Below are 18259 nucleotides of genomic sequence, written 5' to 3' on the forward strand. Positions count from 1 at the left end.
AGCCTGGGCTACATAATGACCCTGTCTCAAGTACAACAGCAGAGCTGGGGAGATCCCTCAGCTGGCGTGGGGATCAAGCATGAGCCGTGGGCCCCTGAACCCATGTGAGAGCACCCAGGCTGCGCGTGCCCGAGAAGGCTAGCACAGGCTAATGTCTGCTGCTCTCCGACCACGCATACTGCATGGGAGCTGAACCCAGCGACGCCCCCGCACACCGTTGATCTCAGCACTTGGGAGGCAGAGGCAGGCGGATCTGTCGGGTTCGAGCCTGGCCGGGTTTACATATGGAGTTCCAGGAGAGCCTGGTGAGACCCTGCCTCAGAAAAGATGAAAAAAAAATGGGGGAACAGAGTCCTAGGTTGACACTCAAGCTTGACTCGGGGCCTCAAGAACATACACAGACACATAAACCAAACCAAAGCATTACAAAATAAAAAGAGAGTCTCAAAACGCTGGGCACACAGTAGGTCCTCTGACAGTCCGGGGACCCAGCCGGCTCCGTGTGTGTGTGTGTGTGTGTGTGTGTGTGAGAGAGAGAGAGAGAGAGAGAGAGAGAGAGAGAGATGGATGGGAGAAGTTATGAAGGGTGTGCAGCCTCACACACCATGATCAACACGGGTCCAAACGGTCCCTCGAGCTCGGGACGATACTAACCGCTGATCCGCCCCCCTCGTCACGCCCAGTGGCACTGTGTTTTCATACATCATCACAGTGGTTCCATGGACACACAACATTTCACGAGTGAAGTGGAATGTTCAGAGAAATGGAGCCTAGGTCACACAGCAAGTAGAGGGTAGAATGAAGAAATGAAGATCTCCACGCCCGGCTGCCTGAATTCAAACCCTTTGCTCTGGCTTCAGACCCAGCAGGAAGTTGATTTCAACCATCCCGATGTTATAAAGCCGGGCGGGCACTTCAGGGGACTTGGCTTTTTTTTTTTTTTTCCCCGAGACAGGGTTTCTCTGTGTAGCCCTGGCTGTCCTGGAACTCACTCTGTAGACCAGGCTGGCCTCGAACTCAGAAATCCGCCTGCCTCTGCCTCCCAGAGTGTTGAGATTACAGGCGTGCACCACCACCGCCCGACTCTTTTCTTTTTTACCGCGTATTTATTTGTGGGCGGTGAGTGGGGCCTGCCACTCCACACATATCAGAGGGTAACTTGTGGGAGTCAGGTCTCTCCCTTTACCCACCTGCTGGTCCTGGGGACTGAACTCCAGTTGTCAGGCTTGGCTGCAAGTTCCTGTACCCACTGAGCCGTAGTGCCAACCCATTTTGTTGTTTTTTGAGGCAGCATCTCATGTGACTGAGGCTGGCCTTTAACTCCTAATCCTGCCTCCACCTTGTAAATAAGTGTTGGGATTATAGGTGAGGCTAGCCCCAAACTCAAGTTCTTCCTGCCTTCCACTGGTTTTGTTTTTGTTTGGCTGTTTTGAGGCCAGGTTTTAGTATGTACACCTAGCTGTCCTGGAGTTCACTAGGTAGACTAGACTGGCATTGGACTGACAGAGATCCTCCTGCCTCTGCCTCCCTAGTCCATCTGGTAACCCAGCCTCCTGAGTAGTGTGAACATATGGGTAAGCATATGCCACCAGACTCCTCTACAGCTGGGGAAACTGAGGCTCGGGACAGGGCAAGTGCCTCCCGCAGCAAGATCGGAAGGATTTGGGTGTTTGGAAAGAAACGGCAGCTTCTGACTTTGTTTACCATTTATTACAAAGTACAGGGCGGAACGGTGTGCGGCACCCGCACCCTCCTCCCGCGCAGTCTCCGGATCCGGGGGAAGCGGCGTCTTCCCTGGCGTCCACCAGGGGGCAGCACCTCCCACCGCTCGGACCTGGTTCCTTCAGCGAGGCCGGCCCGCGGTTAACTGAAGTTTCCTAGCATCCTGGACCCCAGGCACGTCCTCCTCCAACAGAGATCGAGGGGTCGCGAACAGCAGCACAGCAGAAAGGGCTTCTGATGAGGGCCTATGTGTAGTGGTGACCACGTTTCCATTGCCGTGGGAGGTCCAAGCCAGTGTCCACTCACGGCTGCTACCACCAGAGTCCGTGCATTTCAACGTGGATCACTTGGGTCCTGGCATCTTGAGGTGATTTATTGTGGGGCTTGGTCGGAATTGGCAGGGAGCACGTCGTTGAGCTCAGTCCTTGGGTACATAGCCTGATTCTTTGGTGAATCCTGAGGAGAGGGTAGATCGGTAACTGGCTAGAAATCATAGGAGCAGGGATGCCGGAGGCGGAGAATGTCCGGAGGTGGGAAGACAGAAGGGGCCACAGCCAGGCGAGGAGAGACAGGTGTGCAGAGGGACAGAGAGCAATCCAAAACAGGGAGAGGGCTGGGAAGCCGGAAGCCACTAGTTAGGGGACAGAGTAGAGCCCCACCTAGGATCCCCCAGGGAGGAGCTGGGGGCGTGGCTCAGTGGTAGAGCCCCGCCTAGAATTCCCCAGTGAGGGGCTGGGGGCGTGGCTCAGTGGTAGAGCCCCGCCTAGAATTCCCCAGTGAGGGGCTGGGGGCGTGGCTCAGTGGTAGAGCCCCGCCTAAAATCCCCCAGTGAGGGGCTGGGGGCGTGGCTCAGTGGTAGAGCCCCTGCCTAGCATCCCCCAGGGAGGAGCTGGGGGCGTGGCTCAGTGGTAGAGGCCCTGCCTAGAATCCCCCAGGGAGGGGCTGGGGGGCGTGGCTCAGTGGTAGAGCCCCTGCCTAGAATACACAAGGCCCTAGATTCCTAGATTCCTTCGTCAGTCCTTTGTCCACGCCCCCTCGCACAAAAGCGTGAGAAATGAGGCTGACAAGTGCAGAAGGAATCGCTCCCCTTTTTCCCAGCCCTGAACTCAGGAGTTCTAAGAGGTGAGACAGCTTCAGAGAAAGGGCGGCCGTATCTATAAGCAACAGCCGCACCAGGCAGCGGCCATGGGTGCCTGTCTCTTCCTCGGGATTTTTCCTGGCCCGCTCCCTGCCCCCTCACCAGCTATGTGGCCTCCTGGCTGGGTTCTTGTAACTGCTGCTGCTGCAGAGCCGCGCCGAGCAGCTCGGTCAGGGCATCCAGCTTTCCTGCCAGCCCGTCGATTCTCTTCTCCAAGGCCCGGTGCGAGGTGCTGAGACCCAGCTGCAGGTCGCACAGGATCATGTGCATCTGAGTGGGAGAGGGACACCGGAGTGAGACCTCGAGGAGCGCTGCCTGCTCCTCCGAGTGGGAGAGCAGAACACGGCCGAGCGCTCTCTGGCCCTGGAGATCTGTTCATTTTTTTAAGGGTGTGTGGGGCAAAGTCTGTTGTAGCCCAAGCTGGAGCTGAATGTACTGTGTTACTGGAGTTACAGACAGATGACAGCTGCCTTCGGGAGCTGGGAACCCAACCTGAGTCGGCTGCGAGAGCAGGAGGGGGTCTTAACTGCTGAATCATCTCTTTAGCCTGAATTCCTGATCTTCCTGCCTCTGCCTCCCAAATGCTGGGATTATAAGCATTGCACTGCCAAGCCTGGTTTTTGCAAGGCTGGGGACTGCAAGCGCTCATCTCCAAACTTGTCTGTGAGCTTGCTGTGGGAACCTTGGGATTCTGCGCTCAGACCCTATAACCTCCATCCACAGCGGCCCAAATGCCGGCTGATCAGAGCCACCCTGTTTCCTGAGACGTGTCATGTCCTGTGGGGACCTGTGTCTGTGACTATGTTTACCGTGGCCTTAGTGCCAACGGTGGCTGTTTGAACTGTGCTGGGCTAACAAGAAAAGGCCACCACATAAAGAAGGGTCCACGTGAGCCAGGCCAAAGGGGCATGACGTCACCAGCGCTGGTGGAGGCGATGGCTCTGAGCCTTAGCCGGGAGGGGACCCCTCTGCCCTCCGGGACCCGCTTCACAACAGCGCCAGGAACTGGCTTTTGCTGAAACAGTTTCATCACCTGTCGCGGTGTCCCTTAATTTTTTAAAGTTGGGTTTGCTGTCAGTGTTTGAGCTGCTCTGTTAGTTTGCCCGGTTTTATTTGCATAAGAGTCGCACCTGGAAGGAAATATATATCCGTCCACATGTAAGTGATAAAGATAATTTGAAACCAAACATTGGCGCTCTTTGGTGGTTTTCTTTTTTTCCTTTCTTTTTCTTAAGTCTAAAAGGGGGGGGGGTGCTGGCGTCTTCCAAGCGTGGGAGGTTTTTTCCTCTGTCTGGTAACCCTTCCTGCACACCTGTGCCTTTCACCTCCCCACGGTGACCCCCCCCTTTCATCCAGTCAGTTTGTTTTAAAAACAAATCCTTTACTATTGTACGTGCAAAGATTAGGGGAGAGGGGCCCGTGACTGGAGGTCGCAGAACAACGTTGTGGGGTCCACTTTCCAGTTTCTTCTACCTTTATTGTGGGTTCTGGGAATACAACTCAGGTCACTAATCCTTTTCACTGGGCCTTCGGGTGGGGCTACTCGGTTTTTGTTTGTTCGTTTGTTTTTCTTGAGACAGGGTTTCTCTGTGTAGCCCTGGCTATCCTGGAACTCACTCTGTAGACCAGGCTGACCAGGAACTCAGAAATCCACTGCCTCTCTGCCTCAGGAGTGCTAGGATTAAAGGTGTGTGCCACCACTGCCAGCATTTTATTTTATTTTATTTATTTTATTTTACTTTATTTTATTTTATTTTATTTTATTTTATTTTATTTTATTTTATTTTATTTTATTTTATTTTTGAGCTAGGGTCTCAGGTAGCCCAGGCTGGTCTTGAACCCACAATCCATCCACTTCCCCAGTATTGGGAATCCAGGCCTGGGCTACCCTGTCTAGGTCTGCGAGTCCCTCCTTCACAGGTTCATGTCCCTGTCTTCCATCCTCAGTCCCATCTCTTGCCCCTTCCCCAAGACCCCCTCCCCAGGGCCCTGGTACCTTGGAGATGTCCACCATGGAATTCACTTGCTCCCGGAGCTTCCGGTGTTTCAGCCGTACCTGGCGGAACCTGCGGGGAGGTGGGCTCAGTTCTAAGCTTGGTCCCTGGGTAAGTCAGAGGGTAGGGGTGAGGGGAGGAGAGCTAGGACACAAACGAGCAGTCTGCCTCAGAGCAGGAGCCCACCCCCCGCCCCCCGCCCCCGGGGAATCCAGGGCCATTAACACCCAGTCGGGTCCGTCTTGGGCAGGCCTGGGCACACACACATGAGCTGGGCAGAGAGGTGACAGGGACACGGGGAGGCCCTCACGTGTGGATGGCAGCCAGCATCTTGCGCTGGTGCCTGCGGGCCGCTCGGGAGTCCTTCCTTCGAGTGTGTTTGTAGTACATCCAGGCTTCCTGCAGCAGCCGCGCGGCTGACTCCTTCATCTGGCGGGGCGGGGCGGGGCGAGGCGGGGCGACAGAGTGTCAGGGGAGAGAGGTGCCCGGGATCTCTAAAACCTGGCTTAGAAGTGGGGGCACTGGATTTTTTCATTTAAGGTCTTGCTATGTAGACCAGGTTGGCCTCAAATTCCCTGCCATCAGACTGTCTAATCCTCCTAAGTAATGGGCTACACGCGTGAACCATCACGCTCTAAGGGGACCTGGCCTTTTTTGTTTTTTGTTTTTGTTTTTTTGCTTTTTGGTTTTTTCGAGACAGGGTTTCTCTGTGTAGCCCTGGCTGTCCTGGAACTCACTCTGTAGACCAGGCTGGCCTCGAACTCAGAGATCCGCCTGCCTCTGCTTCCCAGAGTGCTGGGATTACAGGCGTGCGCCACCACCGCCCGGCTCCTGGCTTTTTTTTTTTTTTTTTTTTTTTTTTTTTAATACGGGGCAGTCTCCTGCATCCCAGCTGGCCTCGGACTCCCTACATAGCCGAGGATTACCTTGAACCCCTGATCCTGATCCTCCTGCCTCCGTCTTCTGAATGTTGAGATTACAGGGCCACACCACCATGCCCGGTTTACGCGGTGCTTGGGGTTGAACTCAGGGCCCTATGCAAGCTGGGGGGAGGCTCTAACCACTGAGCTACAGCCCCGGTCTGCGTCCCGTGCCCGGTCTCACCTCTTTGGCGTAATGGATGTCCATCATGAAGTTGTGCACGTGTTTCTCCGCCTTGTTGAACTCCAGCTTCCGGGCCACCACCGCCACTAGGAGAGCCGTACAGCAGACCCCCTGTGGGCACACCAAGCGAGGCGTGTGATTCCGTAGGACTCAGATGAGACGGTGCCATCAGGGCATCAGCCACACAGGGCAGGTACAGCCACCGTCAACGGGACTATCGGGCTGGCCTGAGTTCACTGTGTGACCAAGAATGGCCTCAAACTTCTGATCTGCTGCCTCCACCTCCAAAGTGCTGGCGGTAGAGCCACTTATCATGATGCCCAGTTAATAACTGGGGACCCAAAACAGGTCTTCACGAATGCTGGACAAGCCAAATTCCCAGCCCTGTTTGTCTTGGGGTGTGGACAGAGTCTTTCTATGTAGCCCAGGCTACCCCCAAACCTGCATCAATCCTCCAGTTCTGGATTCACAGGCATGCTCCCCCCCCCCCGCCCCCGCAGCTCAAACGCCTCTTTCCTTAAATAACTGATTAGCAGATGAGAGGACAGCCTCTCTAGGGGACAGATATGTCCTCCCAGTATCTGTGAAAACGCCACCAGTTGCCACTGGAAAACATCAGAGCAGAGACTGGCACAGAGGACCAGTCTGCTCCACAGTTAGGCTCTGTGACAGACACCTATAGACCCAGTACCAGGGGACAGCACTGAGGCAGGAGGATCAGCCTTTGTTCTATGGCAGGCTTGGGGCCAGCCTGGGCTACATGAGCCCTTTGTCCACTCCCTCCCCCCAAAAACAAACAACATGGAAATGTTATTGAGATGACTCTGAGGACAAGAGGCACTTGCCACCAGGCCTGGTGATCTGTGATGTGTCCCCGTCCGCATCCAAACCTCTCAGGGTAGAGGAGGAAACCCACTCTCTAAAAGTTGCCCTTGAGCCGGGCAGTGTTGGCTCACGCCTGTAATCCCAGCACTTGGGAGGCAGAGGCAGGTGGATTTCTGAGTTTAAAGCCAGCCTGGTCTACAGAGTGAGTTCCAGGACAGCCAGGGCTACACAGAGAAACCCTGTCTCGGAAAAACCAAATCCAAAAAAACAAAAAACAAAAAACAAACAAACAAACAAACAAAAAGTTGCCCTTGGACTCAATGTGAGGGCCCTGACATGCAGGCTACCCCCAAATAAATAACTAAATATAATGTAAAAGTATTAAAAAGATGCTATTATCTCGAGCCGTGGAGGCTCTGAGCCAGGCAGTGTGTGCGTGTGCGTGCGCGTGCACGTGTGTCTACTGATCATGTCTCATACTTTCCGTTTCTCTTTCTGTCAAGCAGACACAGTCCTGAGGGGCCCCGAGGGGCTCAGGAACGTTTTTTTCTGGCTTTTCTGTCCACCTACTGTGTGCGTAACCAACCTGCCTCCTGCCACGCCATCGCTCCCCCATGGCTTACGGGACCCAGCATGTCCTGGGGCCGCATCAGGGCTGGGAGGGAGCTGGTGGCTTAGGTCCCCTGTGGGAAGGCCTAGGCCAAGGCACTTGGGGCTGGGGCTCAAGAGGGAGAAGGAGCTGGGTGGAAGGAGCTGGATGGTGGGGGTGGGGTCTGTAGTAGGAAGGAGGGTGATTGTGATTGTAGGGCGGACAGAGCCTGGAGGTAGGAGGCTCTGCCTGAAGGGCTCAGGAGCAAGGGTGGCAACAGCGGACTGCAGAAATGCGTGGGATCCATGACAACAACTGCCCCCAGCCCCCACTTCCTCCCAGAGAGCTCAGGGGCTGGGGTCGGAACAGATGTGTAGCCCCGCCCCACCGCCGCCCCCGCCCCGCCCCCTCTCTGCTGTTTTTACTGAACGCCGCCTGTGCTTCCTGTTTGAACCCTTGACTTGATGTTGCTCACTTGCCCTTTCAACAACCCCATAAGGAGGATGCTGGGACTGCACCCACTTTGCAAATGGGGCCACCTAGGTCCAGAAACATCACGTAAGGTTTGCCCGAACTCCGAAGCCAGCAAGGGACGAAGTGGGGCTTGAGTCTATGAAGCCTGGTCCCCCAAACATACTCCGTACGGTGACTTTCCACCCAGCTCTCCCTAGGGGAGGAGGGGAGACTGGATCCTTGGACTCAGGAAGAAATGGGACTGGGAAATCGGGGCCTGGGTTTGAGGAAATGAACCCTGGGTTCTAGGAAAGACCAAGAGACAGCAGTCTCAAAATAGGTCATGTGCGGTACGCAGCCGGCCTGAAAGGCCAAGCAGGAGTACCGAGGGTTTAAGGCCAGCCTGGAGTACATTGGAGGCTTGAGGCTAGCCTAGGATACAAGCCCCTTACTTAAAGGAGGAGGAGGAGGAGAGAGGAAGGAGAAACGGGAGGGAAGGAGGAAGATGAAGGGGAGAGAGAAATGGGACTGATATCTGGGTCTTGAATAAAGAATGAAGCTGGGGGGGGGGGCGGCGTCTAGATACCCACATTTCTCAGGGATGTCACGGAGGACCCGTGTTGGCCCCTGGTGTCCTGAACCACGGATAGCAGCAGTGGCCAGGAGAGAGTCTTGGGGGGCGGGGCAGTACTCACCATGACTCCAGTGCACAAGCAGACAATCTTGCCCCACATGGTGCCAGGAACCACGTCCCCGTAGCCGATGGTCAGGAACGTGATCGGGATGAGCCACAGTGTGTCCGTGAGGTGCCCCGTGGCATTGACAGCCTGCCTATGGGCAAAGAGAGCTTAGTTCTGAAGCCCCAGCCTGGGGGGGCTGTGGGTGAGGTTTACCCCCAATACTGTGCCTCTTCCTGAAACATCTGGATAGAAAGCCAGAAATTCTGCCCCTGTCTCTGCTGTGTGGCCTCTCTCAGATGCTCAACCACTCTGGGCTGCAAAGTGTAAATCTAGGCTTGGCAGGTCCTGGAGCGGTATTTCTCAACCTGTGGGTCGCGACCCCCTGGGGTGTTGCAAATAATCTTTTAACAGAGGCTGCATGTCAGATATCCCGCGTATCAGATGTTTACATCACAATTCATAACAGTAGCAAAATTACAGCTCCGAAGAGCAACAGTTATAAATTTCTGGCTGTTGGGTCACCACAGAATGAGGAACTGTACTAAAGGGTCGCAGTGTTATGGAGGATGAGAATTCCAGAGCCTGTTTGAGTTCAGCTGGACTCAAGAGTGTGCGGGTGAGGGCTAAGACGGGGCTGCGATCCGGCCTGAAGTTCACTTGGCAGGAGCTGTGCAGAGGAAGCTCCACCTTTATCTAACTCCCACAGAGAGGCTTCAAGTGATAGATCAGGATCAAAATGATTGACGTCTCTTTAAAAAAAAAAAAAAAGGCCCGTGTGGAGTAGGACACAGTAATCCTGGCATTCTGGAGGGCGAGGTGCTGGGGTGTTGGACTCAGCCCTGTGCTCCAAGAGGTTTGGTTTTGTTGCCCCAAGGCCCTGTTACCAGCTCTCAAGCGACAGGCTGGATTTCTTGGTGAGACCCTGAGGATCTCAGGGAATCCAGTAGCTTCCCCTCCCCCATCCGTTTACAGTTGCTAAGCAACAGCTAGGTCCTGCAGGGATTTCCCCCAGCAAAGCGGTTCCAAAAGTCTGCTTTCCAGACTCGGCAAGCACTTACTGTACCCGCTAATTTGGAAAAGCTGTTTCTTTCAATGAGGCAAGTTACTAGGATTGGTCCTAATACCAGAGTCTGTTCTGGGCTCACTATGGGAGCTGGAAAAGTGGGTTTGCCTGGGCTTGGTCTCTGTCTGTCTGTCTGTCTGTCTGTCTCTCTCTCTGTCTCTCTCTCTCTCTCTCTCTCTCTCTCTCTCTCTCTCTCTCCCTCCCTCCCTCTTCCCCTCTCTCTCCCCCATCCCTGCCAACCTTTGTGTGTGTGTGTGTCTGTGTGTGTGTGTTTTAGGTGGCTCAGCAGTTGGGAACCACCTCAAGGACTCGCGATTTCCCAGCCTAGAATATATGAAAGTGTGAGCCTGCCCTGAGGTTGGCTGGCCCCCAGCCTTGCAGCCTGCACCACCATATCTAGCAGACTCTGGTGTCTCCTCTCTGTGCTCCAGACCCCTCACCTCTCAGCCACTGACAGCACCCAAGCTGTGGTGAGCCAGAGGCCCAGCGTGAGGCCCAGCAGCAGGCGACCCGGGTGCGTGTTCATGTATAGCTTGGCCACGAACCAGTGGCGGAAGCGGACTTGGTTGAGCGCCCCGATGCTGCGGTAGGACGCGTTGAGCAGGACCCCGCTGCGTAGCAGCACCGCGCGGGGCACCAGGTAGAGCCGCAGCAGCATGGCCAGCGACAGCAACGCCTCGCCTTCGCCCAGGAAGCCCGGCCAGGGCTGCGCGTCCGTGGCCTCCCCCGCCAGGGCGCAGTGCGGGCTCCGTAGGGGCACCGGGTGCACCCCGCACACCAGCAGCTCCAGCAGGATCTGCGCCACCTGCCGCCGGGTCAGCGCCACGCGCCAGTCCCGGAGCCCGTTGTCAGTCATGAACAGCTGCAGGGAAGGGACAGACAAGCGGAGAGAGGTCAGGTGCTGGGCAGACGGTGGCACACCCGGTCTGCGCCCTGAGATAAGATGTGGGGGACGCCCTGGGCCTGGAAAGGGTGGGACAGAGATAGCTGTGCGGGACGTGGGGCTGGGAAGGAAGTAGGCGGGATCCTGGCAAGTTATCTCTCCATATTCTCCACTTTCTCCAACTCTCCTGGCTAGTTCCGGCGCACTTCGCACTTAGGGAAGGAGGACTCCACGATCTGAGTGCCTCTTGTATGCACCGACAAGTTCTATAAGCTATGATTTGTAGCGGCTGAGACAGAACCATCGACCTCCCAGGGCTTATGTGCCCATCCCTGAGGGTTCTGCCCCTTACGGCTCTGGGGTAACGCTGCTGGCAAAAATAATAGTCAGAGCCTGTGGGATGGCTTAGTGAATAAAGGCATTTGCCACCAAGCCTGACTCCCCGTACCACCCCTAGCATCCACGTTGTAGGAGAACTGACTTCCGCGCGTACACGGTGGCGCCAGGTAATTTATGACCTAGGCTAGGCTCAAATGAATGCTCTACCTGCCTTACACTCCCAAGTGCTGAAACTACAGGTGGTTGCCACCACACTTAGCTCCGTTTATGCAGCATTTGGACACCCTAGAGACTGCTCTGTTCCCTGTACATGTGACTCAATACATGCTCATACACAAAGATTCATGTACTAGCGCTCCCAACTTAGAAATCGGGAAATTGAGGCCTGGGTCTCACAACAGGGCCCTTGAGCACTGGGCACAGAGCATGAACTGCTCTCGGTGAGGTTGGTTTGTTTCAATGAGAAGGTAAAAACCACTCTTCAGTATGCTAGAAAAACACTCTACCACTGAGCCACGCCCCCAGCCCCTCACTGGAGGATTCTAGGCAGGGGCTCTACCACTGAGCCACGCCCCCAGCTCTCACTGGGTGATTCTAGGGAGGGGCTCTACCACTGAGCCACGCCCCCAGTTCCTCCCTGGGGGATTCTAGGCAGGGGTGTTACCACTGAGCCACGCCCCCAGCCCTTTCACTGGGGGATTCTAGGCAGGGACTCTACCACTGAGCCACGCCCCCAGCTCCTCACTGGGGGATTCTAGGCAGGGGCTCTACCACTGAGTCTCGCCCCCAGCCCCTCCCTGGGGGGTTCTAGGCAAGGCTCTACCACTGAGCCACGCCCCCAGCCCCTCACTGGGGGATTCTAGGCGGGGGCTCTACCACTGAGCTACATCTCCAGATCTCTACCCTATATTACTGTGTCCCTACCTATTGAAATCACAAGTCATCTAACGCTTAGCATCCCACAGTAGTGCCAGCTCCTCACGTGAGATTATTTTTCCCTCCTCTAGACTTAACAGCGCTTTCCTAGCCATCTCTGAACGCTGGCCTCACTGAGACACAATGCCGGTCCTACTTCCATTTCTCTAGATCTTTTCCCATATAAGACAGTGATTCTCAGCCATGTACAGTAACACCCTAGGATGCGCTTGGCACCAAAGAGGCACTCAGTTAAATACACATTCTTTGGGCTTCTGAGATGGCTTGGTGAGCCAAGGTTTGATTCCTAAAAAACTCACGTGGTAGAAGGGGAAAACTGACTTGTATAATTTGTCTTCTGACTTCCAAGTGTGCCCCCATGAATGAATGAATGAATGAATGAATGAATGAATAAATAAATAAATAAATAAATACATGTTAAAAATTTTAAGTACACATTCATATTCTCATTAATAGCAGTTGTAAAGAAATTAGGCATGTAACTCAGTGGTAGAGCCCCTGCCTAGAATCCCCCAGTGAGGGGCTGGAGGCGTGGCTCAGTGCAAGGTCCTGACTTCAATCCCCAAGACCAAAATTAATTTTTAAAATGTAAGTGGTCTCGGGACTGGGAGCTGGGAGGGCAAGCATTGCCCCATCTCTTATGTGGGCAAGGAAACATGTGGGGGCTGCACTGGAGGATGGATCAGCTACGCCAGGGTCTGCCTGTCTGCCTGTGGCTCGTCCCATCCCAGCGGACAAGGGCGCTGCGTCTCAGGGAAGGAGAACGAGGACACAGAGAGGGCAACGCCGAGGGTGGGGCCAGCTTACCTGGACCTCCTTGGCATGGAAGACCACAATAAGACAGAGGAGGAAGGCAGTGGACAGGGTGATCAGACACTTAACCAGGAGCAGGTACAGCACCCACTGTGGGGGAACAAAAGACGGTCAGCCGGTGCTTCCAGTCCGCCCACCCCACCCCTCCCTTCAGAAACGCCGCCTCTACATTCCCCACCACCTGGCTCTGGAACCAGGCCCTCATGACAGGGTATCTCAAAGCCGTTCTCGGGTTTAGTGTGTAGGTCGTACGTGTGATCCCTGCCCTCAGTAGGCTGAGACAGGAGGATTTCTAATTTGGGGTCTACTTGGTTTATATATCAAAACCCTGTCTCATGGACATAGTCTAGCCAGACAGTGTCGAGTCTCAGATCCTCAGTACCCGCTACTCCCCAACCACTGGGGAGCCTTGAAACTCACATCCTCTCCCTTTCCCTATGAAAAGTAGTTCCTCATTTGTGTATGCATGTGATGCCTAGGAAAAGACTTCCAGCTTCCAGAGGATGCCCCTTCCCTCTCCAGCAGGCAGTGCCTGCCCCGAACCCCAATTCCAGAGACGACACGAGAACCCCAAGTCCCTCGAGCCTCCTAGAGCCTCATCCTGCCCTTCTCTAATCTGGGTAATGAGCCCCAAGACGCCCTCGGGCCCAGCTCCCCAGAGGGGAGGTCCTCAGTCCTGCTTCGTGAGCCCCTTCTTCCCTTCTCCTACCACTTCCCCTGGCTGCGCGCCCAGGGCACACGGGGCGGAAGTTCAGGGCTTGCATAAAACACCAGAAGTATTTTTTTTTTTTTGATTTGTTTTGTTATTTTTCCTCTCTTTGTGTGGCAATGCCTCGGAGGGATCTAGAATTTAAGGAGGAAGGAGGAAGGATTTAGAGAGTTGCGGGTGAGAACTGCTGAGCTCCTAAGATGGGCCGATGCCCGCGGGAGATGCTGGCCCAGGGCAGGGCTCGCCCGGGCTCCCTCGGTGAACCCTGCACCTGTTCCTCCGCAGCCCTCTGCCAGCTTCCCTGGCTGGGCCCGCGCCAGCACCCCGCCTCTGAGCAGGGGAAGAGGGCCAGTTTCCTGCCCCCCGGGGGGAGGGGCTCCCCCACCCGTCTGAACAATGGCGCTGTTGTCCCCAGCCCTCCCCTCCCCCGTCATCCTTCACCCTTCCTCAGTTCCCCGTTCTTCTTTTCAGTTTGTCTCAGCCTCTACCTCGGCAGGCACCAGCCACTGTCCCACAATGCAGTTCATTTCTCCTAAGGCGGGGGATGTGTGTGGGGTCCCCTTTTACAATTCTACACCCAGACTGGGGTCTCTTACTTCCTTCTCTCTGAGAGTTCCATCTGCTTCTAGACCTCCCAAGTGCTAGGGACAGAGGCATGCTTCATCACAGTCCAGTGCGGGAGATGGAACTGGGGGCTTTGCCCATGCTAAGCAAGTACTCCACCGAATGAGCTCCTGCCCGGCTCTGGTGTGTGAGTGTGTGTGTGTGAGTGTGTGTGTGAGTGTGTGTGTGTGTGTGTGTGTGTGTGTGTGTGTAGGGGGTTCATGCATGCACGGCCTTTCTGTCCTCTATGTGCATCTCTCTCTCTCTCTTTTTTTTTTTTGGATTTGGTTTTTCCGAGACAGGGTTTCTCTGTGTAGCCCTGGCTGTCCTGGAACTCACTCTGTAGACCAGGCTGGCCTCGAACTCAGAAATCCACCTGCTTCTGCCTCCCAGAGTGCTGGGATTACAGGCGTGCGCCACCACTGCCCAGCCTTCAGTCACATATTAAAGATATCTATCTATCTATCTATCTATCTATCTATCTATCTATCTATCTATCTATCTACCTACCTATCATCTACCTATTTTCTTGAGACAGGGTCTCAAGATTTATTTATTCATTGTTTTTTTTTTTTTTTTTTTTTGGTTTTTTTGGTTTTTTTTCGAGACAGGGTTTCTCTGTGTAGCCCTGGCTGTCCTGGACCTCACTCTGTAGACCAGGCTGGCCTCGAACTCAGAAATCCGCCTGTCTCTGCCTCCCAGAGTGCTGGGATTACAGGTGTACGCCACCACCGCCCCGGCTATGTGCATCTCTTAAACTGGGGTTTCTCAGTGGCTCTGGAGTCTCTCTCTCTCTCTCTCTCTCTCTCTCTCTCTCTCTCTCTCTCTCCTTCCTTTCCCCCTCCCTTCCTTCCTCCGTCTGTCTTTCCCTCCCCAAGTCTCTGTCCACCCCTTCTTCTACACTTCACCTCTTCCAAAGAGCTGTCTCTTCCTTCCCACAGTCTTGGCACCCGCCCTCCTCCTGAGGAGCAGGTGTCTTCCTTCGGTGAAAAACAAGTGTTAGATTGAGATGGAGTTGGAGAGGGAGGGGGTGTGGAGGTCACCAAGGCGGCCATTGGAAGGGGCTTAGGGTGGGGGCGGGGCACACTTGGAAGAGCGCTTGCCTAGCACGCAGAGCATTAGGTTTGACCCTAGTTCTTCTGTAATCCCTGCACTCGGGGAAGTGGAGGCAGGAGGATCAGAAGTACATGGTCATCCTCAGCTCCATAGCCAGTTCAAGGCCAGCCTCGGCTACCAGAGGCCTTGTCTCAAACAAACATAGCAAGAGCTGCGAGGGTGCTTATGGCTGTGTTTGGACAGATGGGGAAACTGAGGCTCGGAGAGTGGTATCTGTTCCTTCAAGAATCACAGTTGGAGGAAAGGGTCTGGGCAGGTAGTGAAAAAGGTGATATGAGGGCTAAGAAAGACCCCCCCCTGGTTCCTTCCCCTCTGCCAGGACTCCCAGGTTCACACCTCCTCTGCTGGGTGCGGCGCGCAGGAGCGTGGGAGCGCCGGGCAGGCCCCAGCCATGTTTCCTGTTGGCACGGCACTGGACAGCCCCACCCCCTCGCAGTAGCTGCCCTCTCCTTGGCCACTTGGCTGAAGGAAGCTGGCCTGCCCTGACCCTCCGTGTGGCTGCTGGTCACTGCACAGCGGCTGTTGTCCACCCCCAATCCTCAAATGCAGGCCTGAGCCCTGGGCCCAGAAGTTCTCCCAAAGGACACGCCCACAGCCCCTGCCCCAGCTTTTCTGTTGAACAAGTGTGCCACAGACCCAACCTTGCCCTCCATCTCTCTTACACCACGAGCCTGACCAGGGTTGGAATATCTATCCTCAGGACTTGCTGAGACCTGTTCCAGCCCTGCCTGTACGCCCATCTTCCAGAGATTGATCGATAGCTCTCTTGAGTGTGTTCTCCCTTCCCCCACCTTGCTTGGATTTATTTCTGTTTTCGAGATAAGGTCTTGGGTAGCTCAGGCTAGCCCCCAACTCAGTATGTAGCCTAGGCTGGGCCTAACCTTCTGATCCTCTTGCCTTCCACTTCCCCAGTGCTTGGGTCCCAGGCCTGGTGAGGTTTTTTGAGGTTCCTCCTGCAGACTCTTGAGTCTGAACCCCAAGTCTCCTGTTCCACAGGGACAAAGGGGTTCAAGCCACGGTAAACCAGTACCGGCGAGTGGATGGCAGGTGCTTTCTGGGGGTAATGCGCTTCTGGATGGTAGAGGTGGGGTGGAGGCTCCCCTCCCCACGGCTCCTCTGTCGGTTACCTCAAGGCACTGCCTGGTGGCGCTGGGCAAATGGCAGAGGCTAGATAAGGAGCCGCCTAATGACAAGGCCTTTCTCCCCGCCTCTCTTCACCAGAGCTGGGCTATCCAGGGTCAGCCGGCCCCCAAGGGTCTGATAACACTTACCCAAGGGCTAGCACTGAGAACTGTCTCCCTTCCGTGCGGGGGTCGGGGGAAGGGTTATGATACCACACTAGCTCAGGTTTAGGGGTGCAAACCCCCCATCTGCCTCCCCCACACCAGGGGCCAGCCCCAGCCCTCTTCCCTTAGAGCTTAAGAAGTGTTAAGACTTCAGATCCCTTCCTTAGACCCAGGAGTGTAAGACCTCAGTTCTCCGCCTTTAGACCCGAGCGAGAGTCCAGACCAGCTCTCTTCTCCCACTCCCAGGGGTGCAGACTGCAGCCCCCCTCCCTCACACCCAGGGGTGTAAGACCCCCCACCTCTCTCATGTCCGGGGGTGTAAGACCTGCCAACTCTCCTCTCTCCTTCACACCCAGGGGTCCAGGCTCCAGCCCCCCTGCCCCACACGCAGGGGTCCAGACTGCAGCCCCCTCCCTCGCGCCCCGAGGTGCAGACCCCAGCCCCTCCCCCGCGCCAGGCTCCCTGTCCCTTCCCTGCTCTGCGGAAGGGCTCCACTCACCTTGCAGCCCAGGAACCACAGCATCTCAGCGTGCAGGACCATGAGTGCGATGCCGGTTCCCGCCAGCACCAGCGCCCAGCCCGCGACTCTCTTCTCCTGCTCCAGCAGGCGCTTTCTCCGTCTCAGGGCCCCCAGGCCAGACAGCAGCTCCCCGCCCATGGCCCCTGAGGTCTTGGGGCTCAGCCAGCTTCCTGCCCAGGGTCCCCCACCTCTCAATACGCAAATGGCAGCCAGCTTTGCTTCCAGGCCAGCGGCCTGTTGCGCTCACTCTGGCTGCCACTTTGGCTGGAAGGCACAGCCTAGCCCTGTGCCCTCTGGGGAGTGGTAACTGCAGCAGGCAGGGCAGGGCGGGGAGGGACGGGGAGGTCCCTGGGTCGGGGGAGGCTGCCCATCCCACCCCCTTTCTGAGACTAAGGAGGGGCCAGGGTGTGTCTCGTGGCCCCGGGCAAGGAAGAAGAGTCCATCCACGTGGGCAAAGACACACTCTGACACAATAGGTTGTGACTCTTCAACGGTTTGCACCCTGTGGTACACACCTACAACCCACCACACCCAGACACCGCAGAGCGCCCCGCGACAGACCGGAGATGGAGTCCAACACACCGCCACACACCACACAACCTCCACAGAAGTGACTCACACTCCCGAAAGTTCAGAAACCCACAGCCACACCCAGACACCACACACACACACACACACACACACACACACACACACACACACGGTGTGACACACGCCAGCACTTAGCAGGGCAGTAGCGTCCCGTTGCACACAGGGCCACCCAAAGGTTGAGCTCACTCAGCCACACACAGCATTCAAAGTGGGGCGGGGGAGGGGCGGGCAAGTCGGGCACAGCGATTGAAAGCGAGCGCTGCTCTCCAGAGGAGTCTGACTTCTGTTTCCTGCACCTACTTGTTCAAAACCACCTGCGACTTCAACTCCAGGAGGTCTGACACCACTTTTCTGGTCTCTGCGGGCTTCCCGACACCTGTGGCTTATGGTCACAGGTATAAATAAAAAATAAATCTGAAATAATAATTTTCAAATGGGGCTAGGGATGGAGTGTAGTCATTAGCTTGACTTCTTTGGATCACAGAAGCCCCGAGGTGGATCCCAGCACAGCGTTAGTGGGCAGTGGTGCATGCCTGAATCTTGGCCCTAGGAAGCTGGAGTAGGAGGATCAGCGGGTCTCAGTCCTTGTTGTTGTGTTTTTCCTCGAGACAGGGTTTCTCTATGTAGCCCTGACTGTCCTGGAACTCGCTCTGTAGACCAGGCTGGCCTCGAACTCAGAAATCTGCCCGCCTCTGCCTCCCAGAGTGCTGGGATTAAAGGCGTGCGCCACCACCACCCGGCTAGTCACTGTTAACTATGAGTTCAAGGTCAGCCTGGGCCACATGAGACCCTTTTTCCAAAACCCAAAACCAAGTAAAACCCTATAATATTCTACAATGCAAAGAACTAAGCGTCAACGACCACACTGACCATGTACCAGGAACGACACAGATAC

At 55.5% G+C, this 18259-nt stretch overlaps 1 protein-coding gene across 2 annotated transcripts; it reads right to left on the bottom strand.

The window, feature by feature from the left end:
• Window positions 1-1688: 1688 nt before the first annotated feature.
• Window positions 1689-17384, bottom strand: Kcnn4 (potassium calcium-activated channel subfamily N member 4). Of its 2 annotated transcripts, XM_052169485.1 has the most exons (9): window positions 16753-17375; window positions 12534-12629; window positions 10009-10430; window positions 8521-8656; window positions 5959-6069; window positions 5165-5283; window positions 4857-4926; window positions 2963-3130; window positions 1689-2178 (listed from the first exon to the last, which is right to left on the bottom strand). In XM_052169485.1, exons 1-8 carry the CDS (start codon window positions 16909-16911, stop codon window positions 2966-2968), a joined length of 1278 nt encoding a protein of 425 aa, XP_052025445.1. In that variant the 5' UTR covers window positions 16912-17375; the 3' UTR covers window positions 1689-2178; window positions 2963-2965. The 2 variants fall into 2 exon arrangements, with proteins under 2 accessions (XP_052025445.1, XP_052025450.1); XM_052169490.1 differs by lacking the exons at window positions 1689-2178; window positions 2963-3130 and having other exon boundaries at window positions 4873-4961; window positions 16753-17384.
• Window positions 17385-18259: the final 875 nt, after the last annotated feature.

The sequence above is a fragment of the Apodemus sylvaticus genome, chromosome 1 (genome assembly GCF_947179515.1).
Source record: "Apodemus sylvaticus chromosome 1, mApoSyl1.1, whole genome shotgun sequence".
NCBI lineage: Eukaryota > Metazoa > Chordata > Mammalia > Rodentia > Muridae > Apodemus > Apodemus sylvaticus.